This window comes from Manis pentadactyla, chromosome 14 (assembly GCF_030020395.1).
Source record: "Manis pentadactyla isolate mManPen7 chromosome 14, mManPen7.hap1, whole genome shotgun sequence".
Taxonomy (NCBI): domain Eukaryota; kingdom Metazoa; phylum Chordata; class Mammalia; order Pholidota; family Manidae; genus Manis; species Manis pentadactyla.
Window position 1 is genome coordinate 64,462,806 of NC_080032.1, and position 15,906 is coordinate 64,478,711.

Below are 15,906 nucleotides of genomic sequence, written 5' to 3' on the forward strand. Positions count from 1 at the left end.
CAGAAAAAAAAAAAAGAAAAAAATTAATGCCAGTTTCGCTTAAGAATACCCTTGATGAAGCAGAAAATATTAATTTTATTAAATCTCAAACCTTGAGTACACTGTGTTATGAAATGAGAAGTGGCATAAAGCACTCCTGCTAATGAAGCACAATGGTTGCCTCAAGTAAAAACACTTGTCTTAATTGTTGGAGTTGCAAGCTGAACTAGCCACTTTTTTCGTAGGAGGGAACAGCATGATCACACGGGCCCATTTAAATGATCCCTCAGGCTGTTGTGTGGAGGATGGCCTGAAGCAAGAGTGGGGAGACCAGGAACCCAGTGAGGAGGCAGGAGCTGTAGCCCAGACAAAGGACAGTGATGGCCCCTTGGGCTGGAAGGGTGGCCATGGGGCAGAAGGCAGTGGATAGACTCCAGGGCTATTAGCAAGTTAGATCCACAGGAATTGGCAAATAAATACATGGGAGAGGTTGGTCAAGGAGGGAGTCAGGGAGGACACATGCTTGATTTGGCTTGAGCAGCTGGTAGACGGCAAAGCCCTCATGAGTGGGAGATGTGGAAAAGAAGTAGGTTTGGAGGGTAGTCATATGCAAATGGAAAGTTTAGTTGTTAATGTGTTGCATTTGTATGTCTGTGAACATCCAGGTGGAGATGTCCAGTGGACAGATGGAGCTCCTGAGAGGCCTGGGCTAATATCTGAGGGTTGGCCAGAGATGAAGGCCCAGAGGAAAAGAGTCTGGCTGATGGTTGGTCTGGGTGTCTTAGGTATCTCCCTCTCAGCCCAGGGCCTTTCTGCCACACTGGACCACCCAAGATGCCTCTGGTGCCCACCCGCTGAGCAAATGCCCTCAGGGCCCTGGAGCCAGGCGCTGCTCTGCTGGGGCTTACCACAGCTGCTCTTGACACCTCCACTTTCCCAGAAGTCAGGACTGGGCTGCAGTGCCATCCAGGCAATCTTTGTTGCTTGAGAAAAAGCACAGGGGCGCCTTTTCTTGGTCACCCAAGAAGAAATTGCAGTGATGCTGGGCTTCAACCCGGTTCTGCTTAGCTTTTTTCCCTTGACTTGGGCATTTTCACTGTGACATCTTCCCTGAGAGGCAAGGGGTGGGGACCCCAGCCTCAGGTGGTGACGTTGGGGGCCAGCCCAGGCCCAGGGTGTGGAGGAGCCTATCTGGCTTCCTGTCTCTTCATTTAAGCACAAGTCACAAGCACTCTGTCCCGCGGGCTCCTGGTGGCATAGCTCCCAGCCCTCACACAGAAGCATCTGTGCCAGAAGCAGAGGGGAAGAAAGACACAGGCCCAGAGGTAAGGTGGGTAGACTCAGCTTCACTCCTTTCTGAGGGTCTGGGGAAGGGAGGAGAATGTGGCAACAGCTGTTCCAGAATGTGCTGGAATGTGCCGGGCTCCCAGTTCTCTGGCTACAGCTCTGGCCACCTTCCCTTGGCATTTCCCGAACAGCGATCACCCACTGGAGGCATGAGCTTCCAGTGGCTTGGGACTATGCCAAACTTCTCTCTGCTCCCCCCCAGCTAGTGCCCAGAGCAGAAGGTGCTCCTCAGAGGGGTGCTGACTCAGACTGCAGCATCAGAGAAGGAATGGGGGCTCAAGGCCCCGCCAGGCTGACAAAGGCAGTGGGAGGCAACTAGTCTTGGGGCAGCGGAGATGAAGCTAGTGAGAGCAGAAAGGAGGGAAAAGGAGGGAAGAATAGGTGGGAAAGAAATATAAAAATAAATGCCTATTAAGGATGAAGGAGGCCTATAAAAAGGGAATGAAAGGAAAAACAAAGTAAAATCAAGAAAAAGGGGAAGAGAAGCGGAATCTAGCCTAGAGGCGATTCTCCCACTATCCATTTTCCCAATGACACAATCAACCAAAAAGTCACACCAGAAATCATGTGTGCAGCATTTCCTAAGTTGGGTGACTGATGTAGCCTCCTTTAACTATCTTTCCTGTTTATGTGTATTTTGACATTTTTGTCTACTTTTGTGCCTTTTTAGGAATTTTGAACAATATGTCTGAAAGCACTTCAGCATTTATGAGCTTTAAAATGATTAATGAAATGGGAAAGGTAAATTTCTCAAAAAGGGTGGAAACCAAGCTCTTAGGTATGCAGTGCTATGAAAGGGGCAGATATGTATATTCAGGTCAACATGTCCTTAGAGAAACTGGTTCTAAGGAATTGGTTTTAGGTGTCTCAGCTGCTCTGGAAAAAAGGCTGGGAGGATAGAAAGGGATATGCAGACCCTCCCTGGGCTTACCCCGGGCGGGCGGAGGATGCAGGAGATGATAATGTTCAAGATGGGGTGCCCTGTACATCTCCACCTCCTGCCTCCACACCCTGGTCCTTCTCCTCTAAGACCTCCAAGTCCTCGCAGCTCTGTTCCCAGGCCCGGGCCTTTCCTTCTACGCAAGTTCTGCGAAAGGGGCCTCCTCCGTACAGCCAGATTCCTCAACACAGAAAGGCCCTGTTTCTGCTAATGCAGATTTCGCTTTGGGTGGGACAGTTTTTCCTGAATGTCTTGCTCTTGTGAGGCCGATTTTTAGGGAGCAAGGCTCAGAGTAGGACTGGGTGGGGAGATCACTGCATTTCATGTTTTGACAATAATTTCTTGTGCTTGTACAAAATGGCTGCCCTCTTAACCTCAGGTGGAAGAGCTCCCAGAGGACAGGCCAGAGATAACCCATGAAATGATTTCCCCTCTTCCAACCCAAGGCACCTACGGTTAGGAGGTCTCTAAAAACTCCCCCCACCCGCTGTGCCAGGCAGCAGCCTTGTAGCACCCAGACTGGACCCTGGCCATCCTGGTGGCGTAGCCACCCGTGCAGCTGGGTAGGCCGGGGGCCCTGGGCATTTTGAACTCTCAGTTTGTTGAATGGAGTAACTCTGATGAGGGCAGGTGCGGGGTCGGGGGAGCAGATGGAGGCCTGGGTTTGTGAGGCCCCAAGGTTGAGCTCTGTTTTGCATTTTTCAGGGAACAGGGAAAGGGGGGCCAGGCTCCCCTGACATGGGCGTCTGGGGCAAAGGAGAGGATGGTAGAGGTTGTAGCCACGGAACCACAAGGGTCCCTGAGAGCGGTCATGGTCTCTAGGAAGTTTACATGAAGCCAGTGAGCGGCGGAGAGGCTGTGCGTGTGGTGGGGGGCACATCCCACGGCGGGGCTTTGGGGGGCTGACGGGGGCTCTGGGGGAAGATAAAAGTGCCTGCGGGACCACAGATTGTTGCTGCGGTGGGGCTGTGCCCTCTTCCTCTCCCCAGCCTCAGCCCTCACCCCACCTCCGGGCCAGGGTGAGCAGCCGGACCCTCAGGGGCTCTGAGGGCGTGCAGGGTGTGCCCTTTCGGTCTCACACCCTCGTGGTCCTCCTGGTCTGTCTTCGGGGCCACGCTCTGTGCTTGCCTTGCCCTTCAGCTCTTTCCCTCCGCCTCTCCCTTGTCTGTACTGCCTTGGGCTTTCTCTGTGACCCTGGAGGCGTGAAGGTAGCTGTTGCTTTAACGAGCTGCTCTGGGTCTCCTCCTCCCTCCCGGCGCCCCCCCACCCCCACCCCGCTCCTCTGTGTGCTTCTAGGGGTCTGTCCTGCCCCTCCGTCCACCCGCGGCCATCTGCCTTGCAGCCATCCCTGGCTCCAGGCTGCACTCGGCAGGCTCCCTGATGTAAGGCTTGTTGAAAGCCTGCCTTCCTGCCAGAGGCCTGGACACCTGCTTACAGGCAAGAAAGGACCAGAGCTCAGTGGCAGCTGGAGAGTGGAGCGATGAAAATGGAGGAGAGGCAAGAACACCGCGGGCAGACCAGGAGAGCCAGGATTGCCTCCTGGCATGTGAGGCACAGAGAAAGACAGACAGACGCAGGGAGTTGAAGAATGAGTTACCAGCATGGGGAAGCAGACATGCAGAAACACACAGATGTGAGCAGAGAGAGTGGGAGGAGAGAGGAGAGAGGCGCCAGGACCTTGCGGGACCAGAGAACCCTCCCAGCCTCCCCAGGCAGCTGTGGTACACAGGATGCTACTGTACTGGGGCGCAGCGCCGCTGGGGAAGGCTGAGGATGTGGGGATCAAAGGCCAGCTCTCTGGGGCGGCAGCGGAAGCCCAAGTCACCAAAGCACGCAGCAGCTGGAAGCTCGGAGTCTGCTCTGCTGAGCTGAGCCAGGGCAGTGCTGGAAGCTGGAGGTGGGGAGGCGGCCCACACACAGACCGCAGGACCATGGAGTGGGGAAGAAAAGACGACCGCACAGCGGAAGGGTCAAGAATGTCCCTAGGCTTCCTCAGGCATCTAAGCTGAATTTGGAGCCCGGGGAAGGTGTATCCCCTATGGAGACTCCCTTAGTCTGCACACCAACGACCCAGCGAGCCCGGGAAGGGGCCTGTGGAGACCCCTCTCAACTGTAAGGGTGCACCTACCCGACTCTCAGTGAAGCCTTCCCTCAATGCTTTCCTGTCCCAGCTGTTAACAACTTCCCCACAGCAACCACCCTCCTCCTTTCCTGGAAACCTCCTTCCTTACCCCTTCTCTTCCTATTTCCCTGGTTACAAAAATTGTGCCAAGTCCCTACCCTGTGTTAGGCCCCAGGTAACTCTTCTTCCAGGCAGATGGGTGACTGCAGGGAACTTTCTTTTTTGTCTTTCCTAAAGGAGTACCAAGCTCCCAGCATCCATGATAGCGTTCCATCCCTGTCATGGATCAGTGCCCAGCAGCAAGCAGGCCCGCCTCAGGTGATTAAAGAGACTGTGGAAAAGGGGTTATCTCAGAGGTGTGGACAGCGAACCAGCCAGCCCTTTGAGGCACGCAGACACTAGAAACAGCAGGCAGAGGCCTGAGGGGCCAGGGCCGAGATGGTGTTTCTGGAAGCCATTGAGGCTTGAGCTATGGCTGAGGGGGCCACCTGACAGGAGCTGTGGTTGGCAAGAGAGAGGGGGAAATAAACCATTGCCAGAACACATGCCCAGAGAAGGGACAAAGGAAGGACAAATACCCAACCTCTCCTCTACCCCTGCTCATCTCTTGTAGGTACTTCCATTGGCCAACCCCAGTGAGTAGCTGCCTCCAGCAAGGGCACCTGGAGGTGTGGTCTGTCGCGCCAGCCTCCTGCGGAAAGCAGGGCAGAGAGGTTGGAGAGTGGCTGGTTGGGGAGGGAGCATAAGATGGGCAGCATGGATTGGCATGCCTTGGGCTTCTCCAGGCCAGTTTCGGCTGTGTGCTGACACTTACATGACCCATTTTTAGAAACAAAATTAATATGTTGAGTACAGAGAGAAGAAATCAGTGATTTCCCCTCCTCCGGTCAATTCAATTTGGTTTAAGTTTATCAAACATATTTTGGGTCCCTAGTCTATGCTCCTGCTGGTGCCAGGCCTGCAGTGGTGACAGCTGGCTAGACCATCCTCTCCATCCTGGAGGAGATCAAGCTGGTGGGGGAGAGGTGGGAACCCAAATCGTTGTACCCTAAAGTAGACATGCCCAAGACAGTGTCAACATGGGGTCACGGGAGTTCAGAGTGAGCAGATGGCTGCAGAGCTCAGACAGCAAAGGTGGCCTCTAGGGGAAAGAAAGACTGGGCTTAGGGGAGAGAAAACTAAGTCTGGATGCAGGATCTCCTGTTGCCAAGCTCTGGACCAGGTCCATGCTGACATCCCTCCCAAGGCAGTGCCTCTCTGAGGCCCACATAGTCTGGGTCTGGAGTTTAGACACTTGAGCCCTGCTCTCCCTCCCTCCAAGACACTGTGGGGTGGCCTTCCTCAGGTTTCTACTCCCTCCAAGTCTTCTGGTCCCCATTTACCATGTCAAGCTTCCTTAAACTTTACATAGACCATGTCACCTCTCTGCTGTGAAATCAGCAGTGGCTCCCAGTCACCTGCAGAGCAAAGCCTTAACTCACTAACCTGCCTGCCAAGAAGCACAGCCCCCAGCGCCTTTGCCTTCCTCCTGGCATTCCAGCTACTTCCCGCACTGCCTCTGGCCTCCCAGCCCTCCCCGCTGGGATGCCCCTGCCGTTTCCTTTGCATCTGATTGCATGGTTTTCAAATCTGAGCTAGCTCAGTCACCCCCAGGTATGAAGACACAGGCAGGTGGTCCCATCTCTAGTTTCTGAATTCAGCAGGTCTAGGGTGGGCCTGAGAATCTGCATTTCTAACAAGTTCCCAGGTGACTATGCTGCTGCTGTTTCGGGACCACACTTGGAGAACCAACTGCTCTAACCTAAGGTTGCCTGATCCCCTAGGTCCATCCTGAGCCTTCCTGCAACTGCCTCCCCCAGGCTCACAGAAACCACTCCTTCGTCTAACTCTGAAACAGTGCCTTTTTCTTATCCCCCTCAGAGGCTCATGGGGTTGGTATGATAGTGAGCAGGGAATTGCCCTCTGTTCTTCCTCTCTCTCACCCCTTACATTGCATCAGGCCCCGAGTCCTAGAAAACCACACAACTGTTCCTTAGGTCAGTCTCCTTTCCCACATCCCCACAGCTACTCTCTGAGTTCAGGCCTCCTCTTCTCTCACCACGATTGTCACAGTCCTGCCTCCTTTGATTGGCTTCCTCCAACCATCTTCCATGAGGCAGCTGACGGGATCCCTTTTGCAAATCAAAGCATGGCCAACATAAAATCCTTTACCCCTAGTGTCAGGGTCAGGTCCTAGCCTCCCAGCTTGGCATTCAAGGACCATCCTGACCTGGCCTGGATCCCTGGTCTCAATCCCCACCAGTTTACCACCTTCCCCATGAATTCTTTTCTGATTCCACCTGGCAGAAAACCCAGCCCTGGCCTGGACACAGCGTGGTGCAGCACCTGCCTGTGGGTGTCTGTACGTCTGGGTCCCTGGCCTGGCAGTACAGGTCATAAGGGAGAGATTGTATATCATCCTTGTATGTATGCCCCAGGCCCAGTCAATGCCTGCTGACTAATGGTTAATATCTTCCTCAGGCCCTGCCCTTTCTTGGGGGAAGGCTCAGGTCCCTGCCTGCCTCAGCAAGGTCACAATGAACAGGCGAACCTTGTTTAGGCACCTGTTCCTGGTGCTGCAACTAGGTGAGTGCTCAGACTTGCGGTCCAGGTGCAGAAGGCCTGGGAGGGGCTGATTGGGAAATGCAAAGGCCAGGGATGGGGCTGGGACAGCCTGGAGGCCTGACCCCCTTCTTTCGCACTTAGCGGTGCTCCCAGCCATCACTCAGGGAAAAGAATTGGTGCTGGCCAAGGCAGGGGACATCGTGGAGCTGCCCTGCAAAGCTTCCCTAAAGAAGATCATGCCCTTCCACTGGAAACACCCTTCCCAGGTCAAGATTCTGGGAAGTCAGGGCTCCTTCTGGGTTACAGGTAAGGTAGCCCAGTTTCCTGTCCAGGGAGAAAACACTAAAGATTGAACTTCCTGGGGTCAGAGCCCTGTTCCTAGCCAACTCTGGGATTCAGAAGGTTCAGGTTGACAGGGACTCAGCCACTCTCCAAGTTCAGAGTTTCCAACTGCTGGTAGCCTAAGGAATAGCTTTTGGTGATCTATTATAATTTCACTATTTTAATGTTCATGGATTTATTTTAATGAATATCAGGGAAATAACTACCATATAAAACCTATAATTTCATGAATACTATTGCTGCAGACCCATGATGATAGACCCACGATGATACTTTGTTTACTTTCATCAAAAGCAATAGAATGACTGTTTTCTAGCTCTTAAAGTGAAAAAAATTAAGATCTCAATACTTCTTAGGGACAAATTTTGCAATAAAGAAGATTTTTTTCCACATAAGATTCATCCTCATGTTCTTCTTTCAGTAACTCTTCTTTCTTCTGTGTGTGGCCTTTAATATTCAACACATTTTTGAATAGGAGCATCATATGAGTCAAAAGTACAAAAACCTTATCAGCATGAAATGTATTTTTATAAATATATTTTTTATTTTATAAGCTAATTAGATTTATCATTATTTGTAGTTCATTATTTTTAATATTTTCTTTTAGTTATAAAAAATTCAAACATACATAAAGTAGAACAATTGCATAATGAACTTCCATTTATCCCACACAGCTTCAATAATCATCTATTCATGGTCCATTTTGTTTCATCTGCATTCCCACCCTCATCCCCTATATTATTTTATAGCAAATACCAGATATTGTATCATATAATCTATAATTACTTCAGTATGTATCTCTAAAATGTAATGACCCTTTTAAAAAACATATCCACAGTATCATTATTACCCCTTAAAAATTAAAAATAATTCCTTAATGACAGTAAAAGTACAGTCAGTGTTCAAATTTTCCTAATCGCTTCATTATAGTAACATTTGGTTATCTGAATCAGAATCCAGATAAAAATTCATGTATGGTATTAATCAGTCCCTTATACCTCTCAGTTTATGCATTTATTCCCCTTTTTCCTTCCTCTTGCTGATTGAAGAAAGTAGGCAATTGTCATGTTAAGTTTTGCATGTTCTGAATAGGAGTTGGCTGCATTCCCATGGTGTCATATAACATGTTCCTCTGTCCCTTGGATCTTCTATAGATTGGTGGTTAAATCCAGAGACTGATCAAGTTCACATTCAAGTTTTTACAAGAACACCTCATAGGTGGTGTTTTGTACTACCAATTTAATTATATTAGGAGCTATGTGCTTGTTATCACTCTTTTTATGCTATTAAGATCTATCAGTGGGTTTGTTAGTTTTAAGTGATAATCGTAATAACATTAGTTTTAGTTTTTGTTTTTTTTATACAGTTGCCTTCTGTTTATGTCAAGTGATACTGGTTTTCTGTTTATTACAAGGATATAAAATTTCCTTTTAAAATAAATTTATTTAATTTTAAAAAGTGAATCCATTTAAATATGTTATATACATAGGACAGGTAGATTTGGCCCAAATCATGTATAAGGTATGCAAATGGTTAAAGTCTAGGAAATAAGGCTCTAGTCTAAGACTCTGATCTTACTAGTGAGGAAACTGAGTCCCAGGAAGAGAAGTCCCTTTCCTGAGCTTTTATGCCCAGTTACACAGAGCTGGGGCTAGAGCTCTGGTCTTCCAGTGTTCAGACCTAGGCTCTCCTGGGGAACTTATCCTCAGTGCAGCCAAGCCTGAATTGGCCACCGTGTATAGGAAACCACCTTTGTTGAAAATGGATGTCTCCCTTCCTGCCTCTGTCCAGTGGGCAAAAACTCCTTTATATTTGGTAAAGAAGTCCTTGCTTGCTCCCAGAGTCACAGCTAGGCACCCTTGTCCATTTTTCAGGTTTAGACATGAAGAAAAAGGGGACTTTCATTGATCCAAAGCCATTCCCTAAAATTAACAAAACCCCCAATTCTTGATCTCTTTCTGATAAAAATACAAAGCAGAAATCAGCAGATTAACTAGGATAAGTGCCCTTTACTTGTCTATGTTCTCACATCCTTCAAACAACTGTTTGAAGAAGGCCCTGTGATCAAACCAACCTGTATCCTCCCCTGGACTGGGGGCTCCTGGTTCCCATTCCATAACTTATGCTTTCTGGAAGAGCTCAGGTCAACTCCCACAAACTCTGCAAGTGATTTTCTTGTCCTAGAGTTTTATTCTGCTAAATTGCTTAAAATAGGTGGACTGTCAGATGGGATTTTATTATTTTTATTAATTTTAAATTTAAAATAACTCAAAAAAGTAATACAGGTACATGGTAAAAATGTAAAACCATACAAATGATATACAATGCTTTAAAAAATAAAATCCAAAAAAGTAAAAAACACAATTCAACTGATAAACTTGAAGATTTAGTTGGCTTTGTTCAACAATTCATGAATTGAGCAGCATCCCATTTAGCACACAGAAAGGAGCTCTGAAGAATAATAGAAAAGGAAAGGTTTTTTAAGGGCAGAAATGGGGTGTGAAAAAAGGAAGTTTATTAGCAAGCACTGTTTTAGGCAAGGTTGTTTTCCTAAGAGGAATGGAAGGAGTCTATTAGGCAGATTTCCTCACCAGTGCTGACCAGGTGATTCCAGATGGCGGGTTATAGGTTACATTCTTGGGAGAGGCTGAAACTGTGATTAGGTTAGCTATTAAGTCTTGGGTTGCTGACATGGGGCTTAGCATGAGTGACTCCACTTTGGGCCAGTTGTCTTTTTTTAACAACTCCCCTATTTTGATCAGACTCTCAGCTAAACAGAAAGATGGGATCAAAATTTAAGGAATTAGAACTGTTCCCAGCCAACGCTCTTAAGTTCTTGAAGTTTTGTTGATTTTTTGTGCGGTATTCTAAAGTCATGACGTTTTTTTTTCTTAATCCCTGAGATATTCACAGGCCATGACCTCAGGTTCACAATTTTTAAGTTGGTTATTTTCTTCATTCCTTTTCTGACATCTTAGTCTCAGGGAGATCATGCTTGGTGGTTAGTAGCTGTAAAGATGCATTTAAAACTATTGAGAGAATACAGTGCACAAGGGAGACTACTGTGATTATTATAAACAGGATAATTCCCAATGTCTGGAGTGCACTTCAGGGCCAAGGTCCCTAAGACCCAAACCAATCAAAATTAGGTAAGTCAAAGAAAGACCCCTGTTGAAGGAACTACCTTTTAAAGCCAAGTGGCTTGTTCAGTGATCTTATATAACTGAGTTTCAACTTCCCCAGGATTGCTAACCCAGGTATATCAGGTGGTATTAGCTACAATACAGACACCTCCTTGCTCAACTAGAAGATACTTAAGGACTGTCTTGTTATGAAGAAAAACTTTGTCCAGAGGGTCTAAGGACTTTTCTTGGGCTGCTATTGTTTTAGCAGTAGATTCCACAACAGTTTCAAGAGTTAAGGAGAGTTCCTGGGCATAGATTCACTTACATTTATTCCTAACCGGAGGAATGGTGCTCAACCAAGCTAATTTTGAATCATAGATGTCTCTTGGTAGTTCCTATTTGAGTCTGCAGGATACAAGGTTCCATGGGTTTGTGGTTGTTAACAGAGACAGGAAAATGGACTAGAGATCTCTAGAACTGTGGATAGATCAGAGCTTTTGATGACAAATCCTGTAGTCTGAAGGGTGACCCCCTTAGTAATGACCTGGAAGATACAGATAACAGCATTATCTTTCCAGGCCAGGGCCAAAGTAAAGGAAAGAAAGGGAAGAAGAAAGGGTTTCATGTTCAGTTAAAGTATGAAGTCCTGATCTGGCATCTTGGGTAGAAGCAATTTACCAATGCTGTCTACTTCCCTTCCTAGCCAATTTTATTTTGAAGTGTCCAGCTGGTGTATAGGACCAGATGTCAAGTCCTTCAGCAGCAAGATATGTACCTAAGGTTCAAGCCCCTGAAGTTTGACTGCCATCTGAGTAGTGAGGAGGACCTGGTACAGTCCCTTCCAAGGAGATTCAAGGACACTGTTCTTAGTGGTTCCAAATCAGAAAGGTGGGAGAACATTGGAAATGTTGGTATGGAGAGTTGTAGCAGATATTTGAGGAAACTAAGAGAATGCAGGACCCAGTCCAGTTTACAGGTATATGACAAAATCTCAAAGACAATTAACAAGATTAGAATCTAATATAGACAAAGATACAAACATAATTTTTCTCTGTCCAATCACCCTGACTTTTTTTTAACCAAAGATACAGTAAAACAAATTTGCATTAAACTTGGTCTGATTATTTATATAGGTGTAGTAAGAATAGTGATTGGCCATATGAGCATTCTTTTTAAAGACTGCTTTTTTTTTTTTTAAGCGAGGTACCAGGTCAATTTTTCCAAGGGTCTTTATTAGTTCTATAAAGTCATCCTTAGATCTTTAAAGCTGTCTGGTCATATCTGAGTCTATGCACATCTCTCAAATATGACATTCCAGTGAAAGCCTTGGTAATCTGTTAGGAGAATGGACTTTCACTGAACTTATGTAACAACTAACAATTTTGTCATAAAAAGAATAACCAAGAGTTTCCAAATTCTGAAGGGATCAGGTAGGGATGAAAAGTAAATGTTTCATCTTTGTTTACAAAGGTATACTTTACCAAACTATTGTCATAAATAGATTAAGACAAAAAGTTTGTTCAAATCTGAAAAAATAAAACATTAAAACAGCAATGTTTCAAATAAAAAGTCATAAAAATTATAATCCTCCTCCTCAGTTCATTCAGTCCTATGTTATTAATTCATTCAGTCCTATCTTGTTCTGCTTGAATCCAGTTCTTCCCATTTGTTCTGGAAATTCTTACGCAGGTCATCTTTACGATCTTGAAGTTAACAGAAGTCTGTGCTTGCCAGAGTACTTTCCATAAATCTCCTTGAAGATGAAGCACTTTTGTAGGAATACTTTTGCAAAAGCATCTGAGTAAAACATAAACTGTCTATAAATGACGAAGGCCTTTTAAAAATGCCCATTGTTAAATATCTGATGAAAGTTCATTATAATGGAATTGACGAGAAAATTCAGTATTTCTGAGAAACACAACATTTTCAAATAATAACTGGAGCTTCACTTTCAGAAAAAATTACTTTCTTTTCCCTCAACAAAAATACATACTTCCACTTCTCATACCTTCTTTTACCAAAACATATATCCTACTTTCCTTGCATACAAGGATGTTTCTCTTATTTCTAGTAATTTTAATTACATATGTTAGAATTTTTTAAACATTAGAAACCTGTAATTTCTAGTAAAACTAAGAGGTAAGCAGTTGTGAACTTTTACATTAGCATTTCGTTTCACAAATTTATAATGCGTTCTTATAATGTCTAGAAACATGTTTTCTCATAGTAAAATTTACACTGTAGTACAAAACATGTTTTACTAATCAATCCAAATATCTTTAGTTCCTCTGTGAGAGGGAGCTAAAAGTGGATAATTAACTAATCATTTATGTTTGATAATTAACATTTCAGTATTTTGTCTTATTTGAAAATGATTCAGATACTTAATGACCATCCATCACTTTACATAACTTAGCAAAATTTTAAGGTTTCAGGTTATCAGGAAAATTTGGGCAAACTTAAAATATTCACCTAAAAGCTTTTATCCTACTTACACCTGTTTAATTTACTTGTTCTCAACAATCATGTTTAGATTACTTATGAAAATTTCATCAAACCAAGTTATTTTTCTTGCTGAAAAGTTTTGTAACAGAGATAGCATCAACTTGTTTGATTAGTAAATCCAGGTAGAATAAAAACTGTATGTCTGCATTATTTTTAATATTGATAACTCTGAAGAAATGTCTATTTTAATTAAACCAATAAGCTTAAAGCAGCATTTAATTACTAAAAATTATCTGAGATCACATGAACCAGAGAAGCATTTGGGTTTGTTTTCATTATGTTTTTAAGAATTTCACATAAGCACTTAATTTTCTTTAGGTAAGTTAAATAAAGCTCTTCTACAAATTAATATTTTGTAATACTATCCAGGGATAGAAAATGGCACACATCTATGTAACACACATAAGCATGCAGACAGTTGTAAACAGGGACCTTATAGCTTCTGTTGTAAAATTATTACCATGAGACAGGTACAACATTGCAAAACTTACTAGCTCATAAAAGAAAAGTTGGAATAAGTTTACCTGCTTAGATGGCTAAACCTTTTTTCTTTTTTTATGGTATCATTGATATACAATCACATGAGCAACATTGTGGTTACTACATTGCCCTCGTTATCAAGTCCCCACCACATACCCCATTACAGTCACTGTACATCAGCGTAGTAAGATGCTATAGAGTCACTACTTGTCTTCTCTTTGCTATACTTCCTTCCCCGTGCCCCCCCTACATTATGTGTGCTAATCATAAATCCCCTTAATCCCCTTCTCCCTCCCTTTCCACTCATCCTCCCCAGTCCCTTTCCCTTTGGTAACTGTTAAGTCCATTCTTGGCTTCTGTGAGTCTGCTGCTATTTTGTTCCTTCAGTTTTTGCTTTGTTGTTATACTCCACAGATGAGTGAAATCATCTGGTATTTGTTTTTCTCCTTCTGGCTTATTTCACTGCTCATAATACCCTCTAGCTCCATTCATGTTGTTGCAAATGGTAGGATTTGTTTTCTCCTTATGGCTGAATAATATTCTATTGTGTGTATATACCACATTTTCTTTATCCATTCATCTACTGATGGACACTTAGGTTGCTTTCATTTCTTGGCTATTGTAAATAGTACTGTGATAAACATAAGGTGCATAATGTCTTTTTGAAACCGGGATATTGCATTCTTAGGGTAAATTCCTAGGAGTGGAATTCCTGGGTCAAGTGATATTTCTATTTTTAGGTTTTGAGGAACCTCCATACTGCTTTCCACAATGGTTGAACTACTTTACATTCCCACCAGCAGTGTATGAGGGCTGCCCTTCCTCCTCATCCTTGCCAGCATTTGTTGTTCCTAGTCTTTTCTATGTTGGCCATCCTAACTGGTGTGAGATGATATCTCATTGTGGTTTTAATTTGCAGTTCCCTGATAATTAGCAATGTGGAGCATTTTTTCATGTGCCTGTTGGCCATCTGAATTTCTTCTTTGGAGAAGTGTCTGTTCATATCCTCTGCCCACTTTTTAATAAGGTTATTTGCTTTTTGGGTGTTGAGGCATGTGAGTTATTTATATATTTTGGATGTTAACCCCTTGTTGGATATGTCATTTATAAATATATTCTCCCATACTTTAGGATGCTTTTTTGTTCTGCTGATGGTGTCCTTTGCTATACAGAAGCTTTTTAACATGATGTAGTTCCATTTGTTCATTTCTGATTTTGTTTCCCTTGTCCAAGGAGATGTAATCAGGAAAAAGTTGCTCATGTTTATATTCAAGAGATTTTTGCCTATGTTTTCTTCTAAGAGTTTTATGGTTTCATGACTTACATTCAGGTCTTTGATCCATTTTGAGTTTATTTTTGCATATGGGGTTAGACAATAATCCAGTTTCATTCTCTTGCATGTAGCTGTCCAGTTTTGCCAATACCGGTTGTTGAAGAGGCTGTCATTTTCCCATTGCATATCCATGGATCCTTTATCGTGTATTAATTGGCCATATATGCTTGGGTTTATATCTGGGCTCTCTAGTCTGTTCCATTGGTCCATGGGTCTGTTCTTGTGCCAGTACCAAATTGTCTTTGTAGTATAGCTTGAAGTTGGGGAATGTAATCCCTCCCACTTCATTCTTCCTTCTCAGGATTGTTTTGGCTATTCAGGGTCTTTTGTGGTTCCATGTGAATTTTAGAACTATTTGCTCTAGGTTGTTGAAGAAGGCTGTTGGTATTTTGATAGGAATTGCATTGAATCTATAGATTGCTTTAGGCAGGATGGCTATTTTGACAATATTAATTCTCCCTATCCATGAGCACAGGATGTGTTTCCATTTATTGGTATCTTCTTTAATTTCTCTCATGAGTGTCTTGTAGTTTCAGAGTATAGGTCTTTCACTTCCTTGCTTAGGTTTATTCCTAGGTATTTTATTCTTTTTGATGCAATTGTGGATAGAATTGTTTTTCCTGATTTCTTTTTCTGCTAGTTCATCATTAGTGTGTAAGAATGCAACAGATTTATGTGTATTAATTTTGTATCCTGAAACTTTGCTGAATTCAGATATTAGATCTAGTAGTTATGGAGTGGATTCCTTAGGGTTTTTTATGTACAATATCATGTCATCTGCAAACAGGGACAGTTTTAACTTCTTCCTTGCCAATAGGGATGCCTTTTATTTCTTTATGTTGTCTGATTGCCATGGCTAGGACCTCCAGAACTATGTTGAATAAAAGTGGGGAGAGTGGGCATCCTTGTCTTGTTCCCAATCTTAAAGAAAAAGCTTTCAGCTTCTCACTGTTAAGTATAGTGTTGGCTGTGGGTTTGTCTTATATGGCATTTATTATGCTGAGGTACTTGCCCTCTATACCCATTTTGTTGAGAGTTTTTATCATGAATGGATGTTGAATTTTGTCAAATGCTTTTTCAGCATCTATGGAAATGATCATGTGTTTTTTGTCCTTCTTCTTGCTGATGT

The 15,906-nt window shown here is 44.1% G+C and overlaps 1 protein-coding gene across 3 annotated transcripts in view; it reads left to right on the forward strand.

The window, feature by feature from the left end:
* The first annotated feature begins 1,203 nt into the window (after positions 1-1,203).
* CD4 (CD4 molecule) overlaps positions 1,204-15,906 on the forward strand; it is a 30,189-nt gene continuing 15,486 nt past the window's right edge. For 2 of the 3 annotated variants that reach the window (XM_036909999.2, XM_057491729.1), the window contains exons 1-3: positions 1,209-1,309; positions 6,909-7,013; positions 7,134-7,298. In XM_036909999.2, the coding sequence (XP_036765894.1) occupies positions 6,965-7,013; positions 7,134-7,298 (214 nt within the window). In that variant the 5' untranslated portion in view covers positions 1,209-1,309; positions 6,909-6,964. Of the gene's footprint in view, positions 1,310-6,908; positions 7,014-7,133; positions 7,299-15,906 lie in introns of all 3 variants that reach the window. The other variant, XM_036909998.2, reaches the window with a different exon arrangement.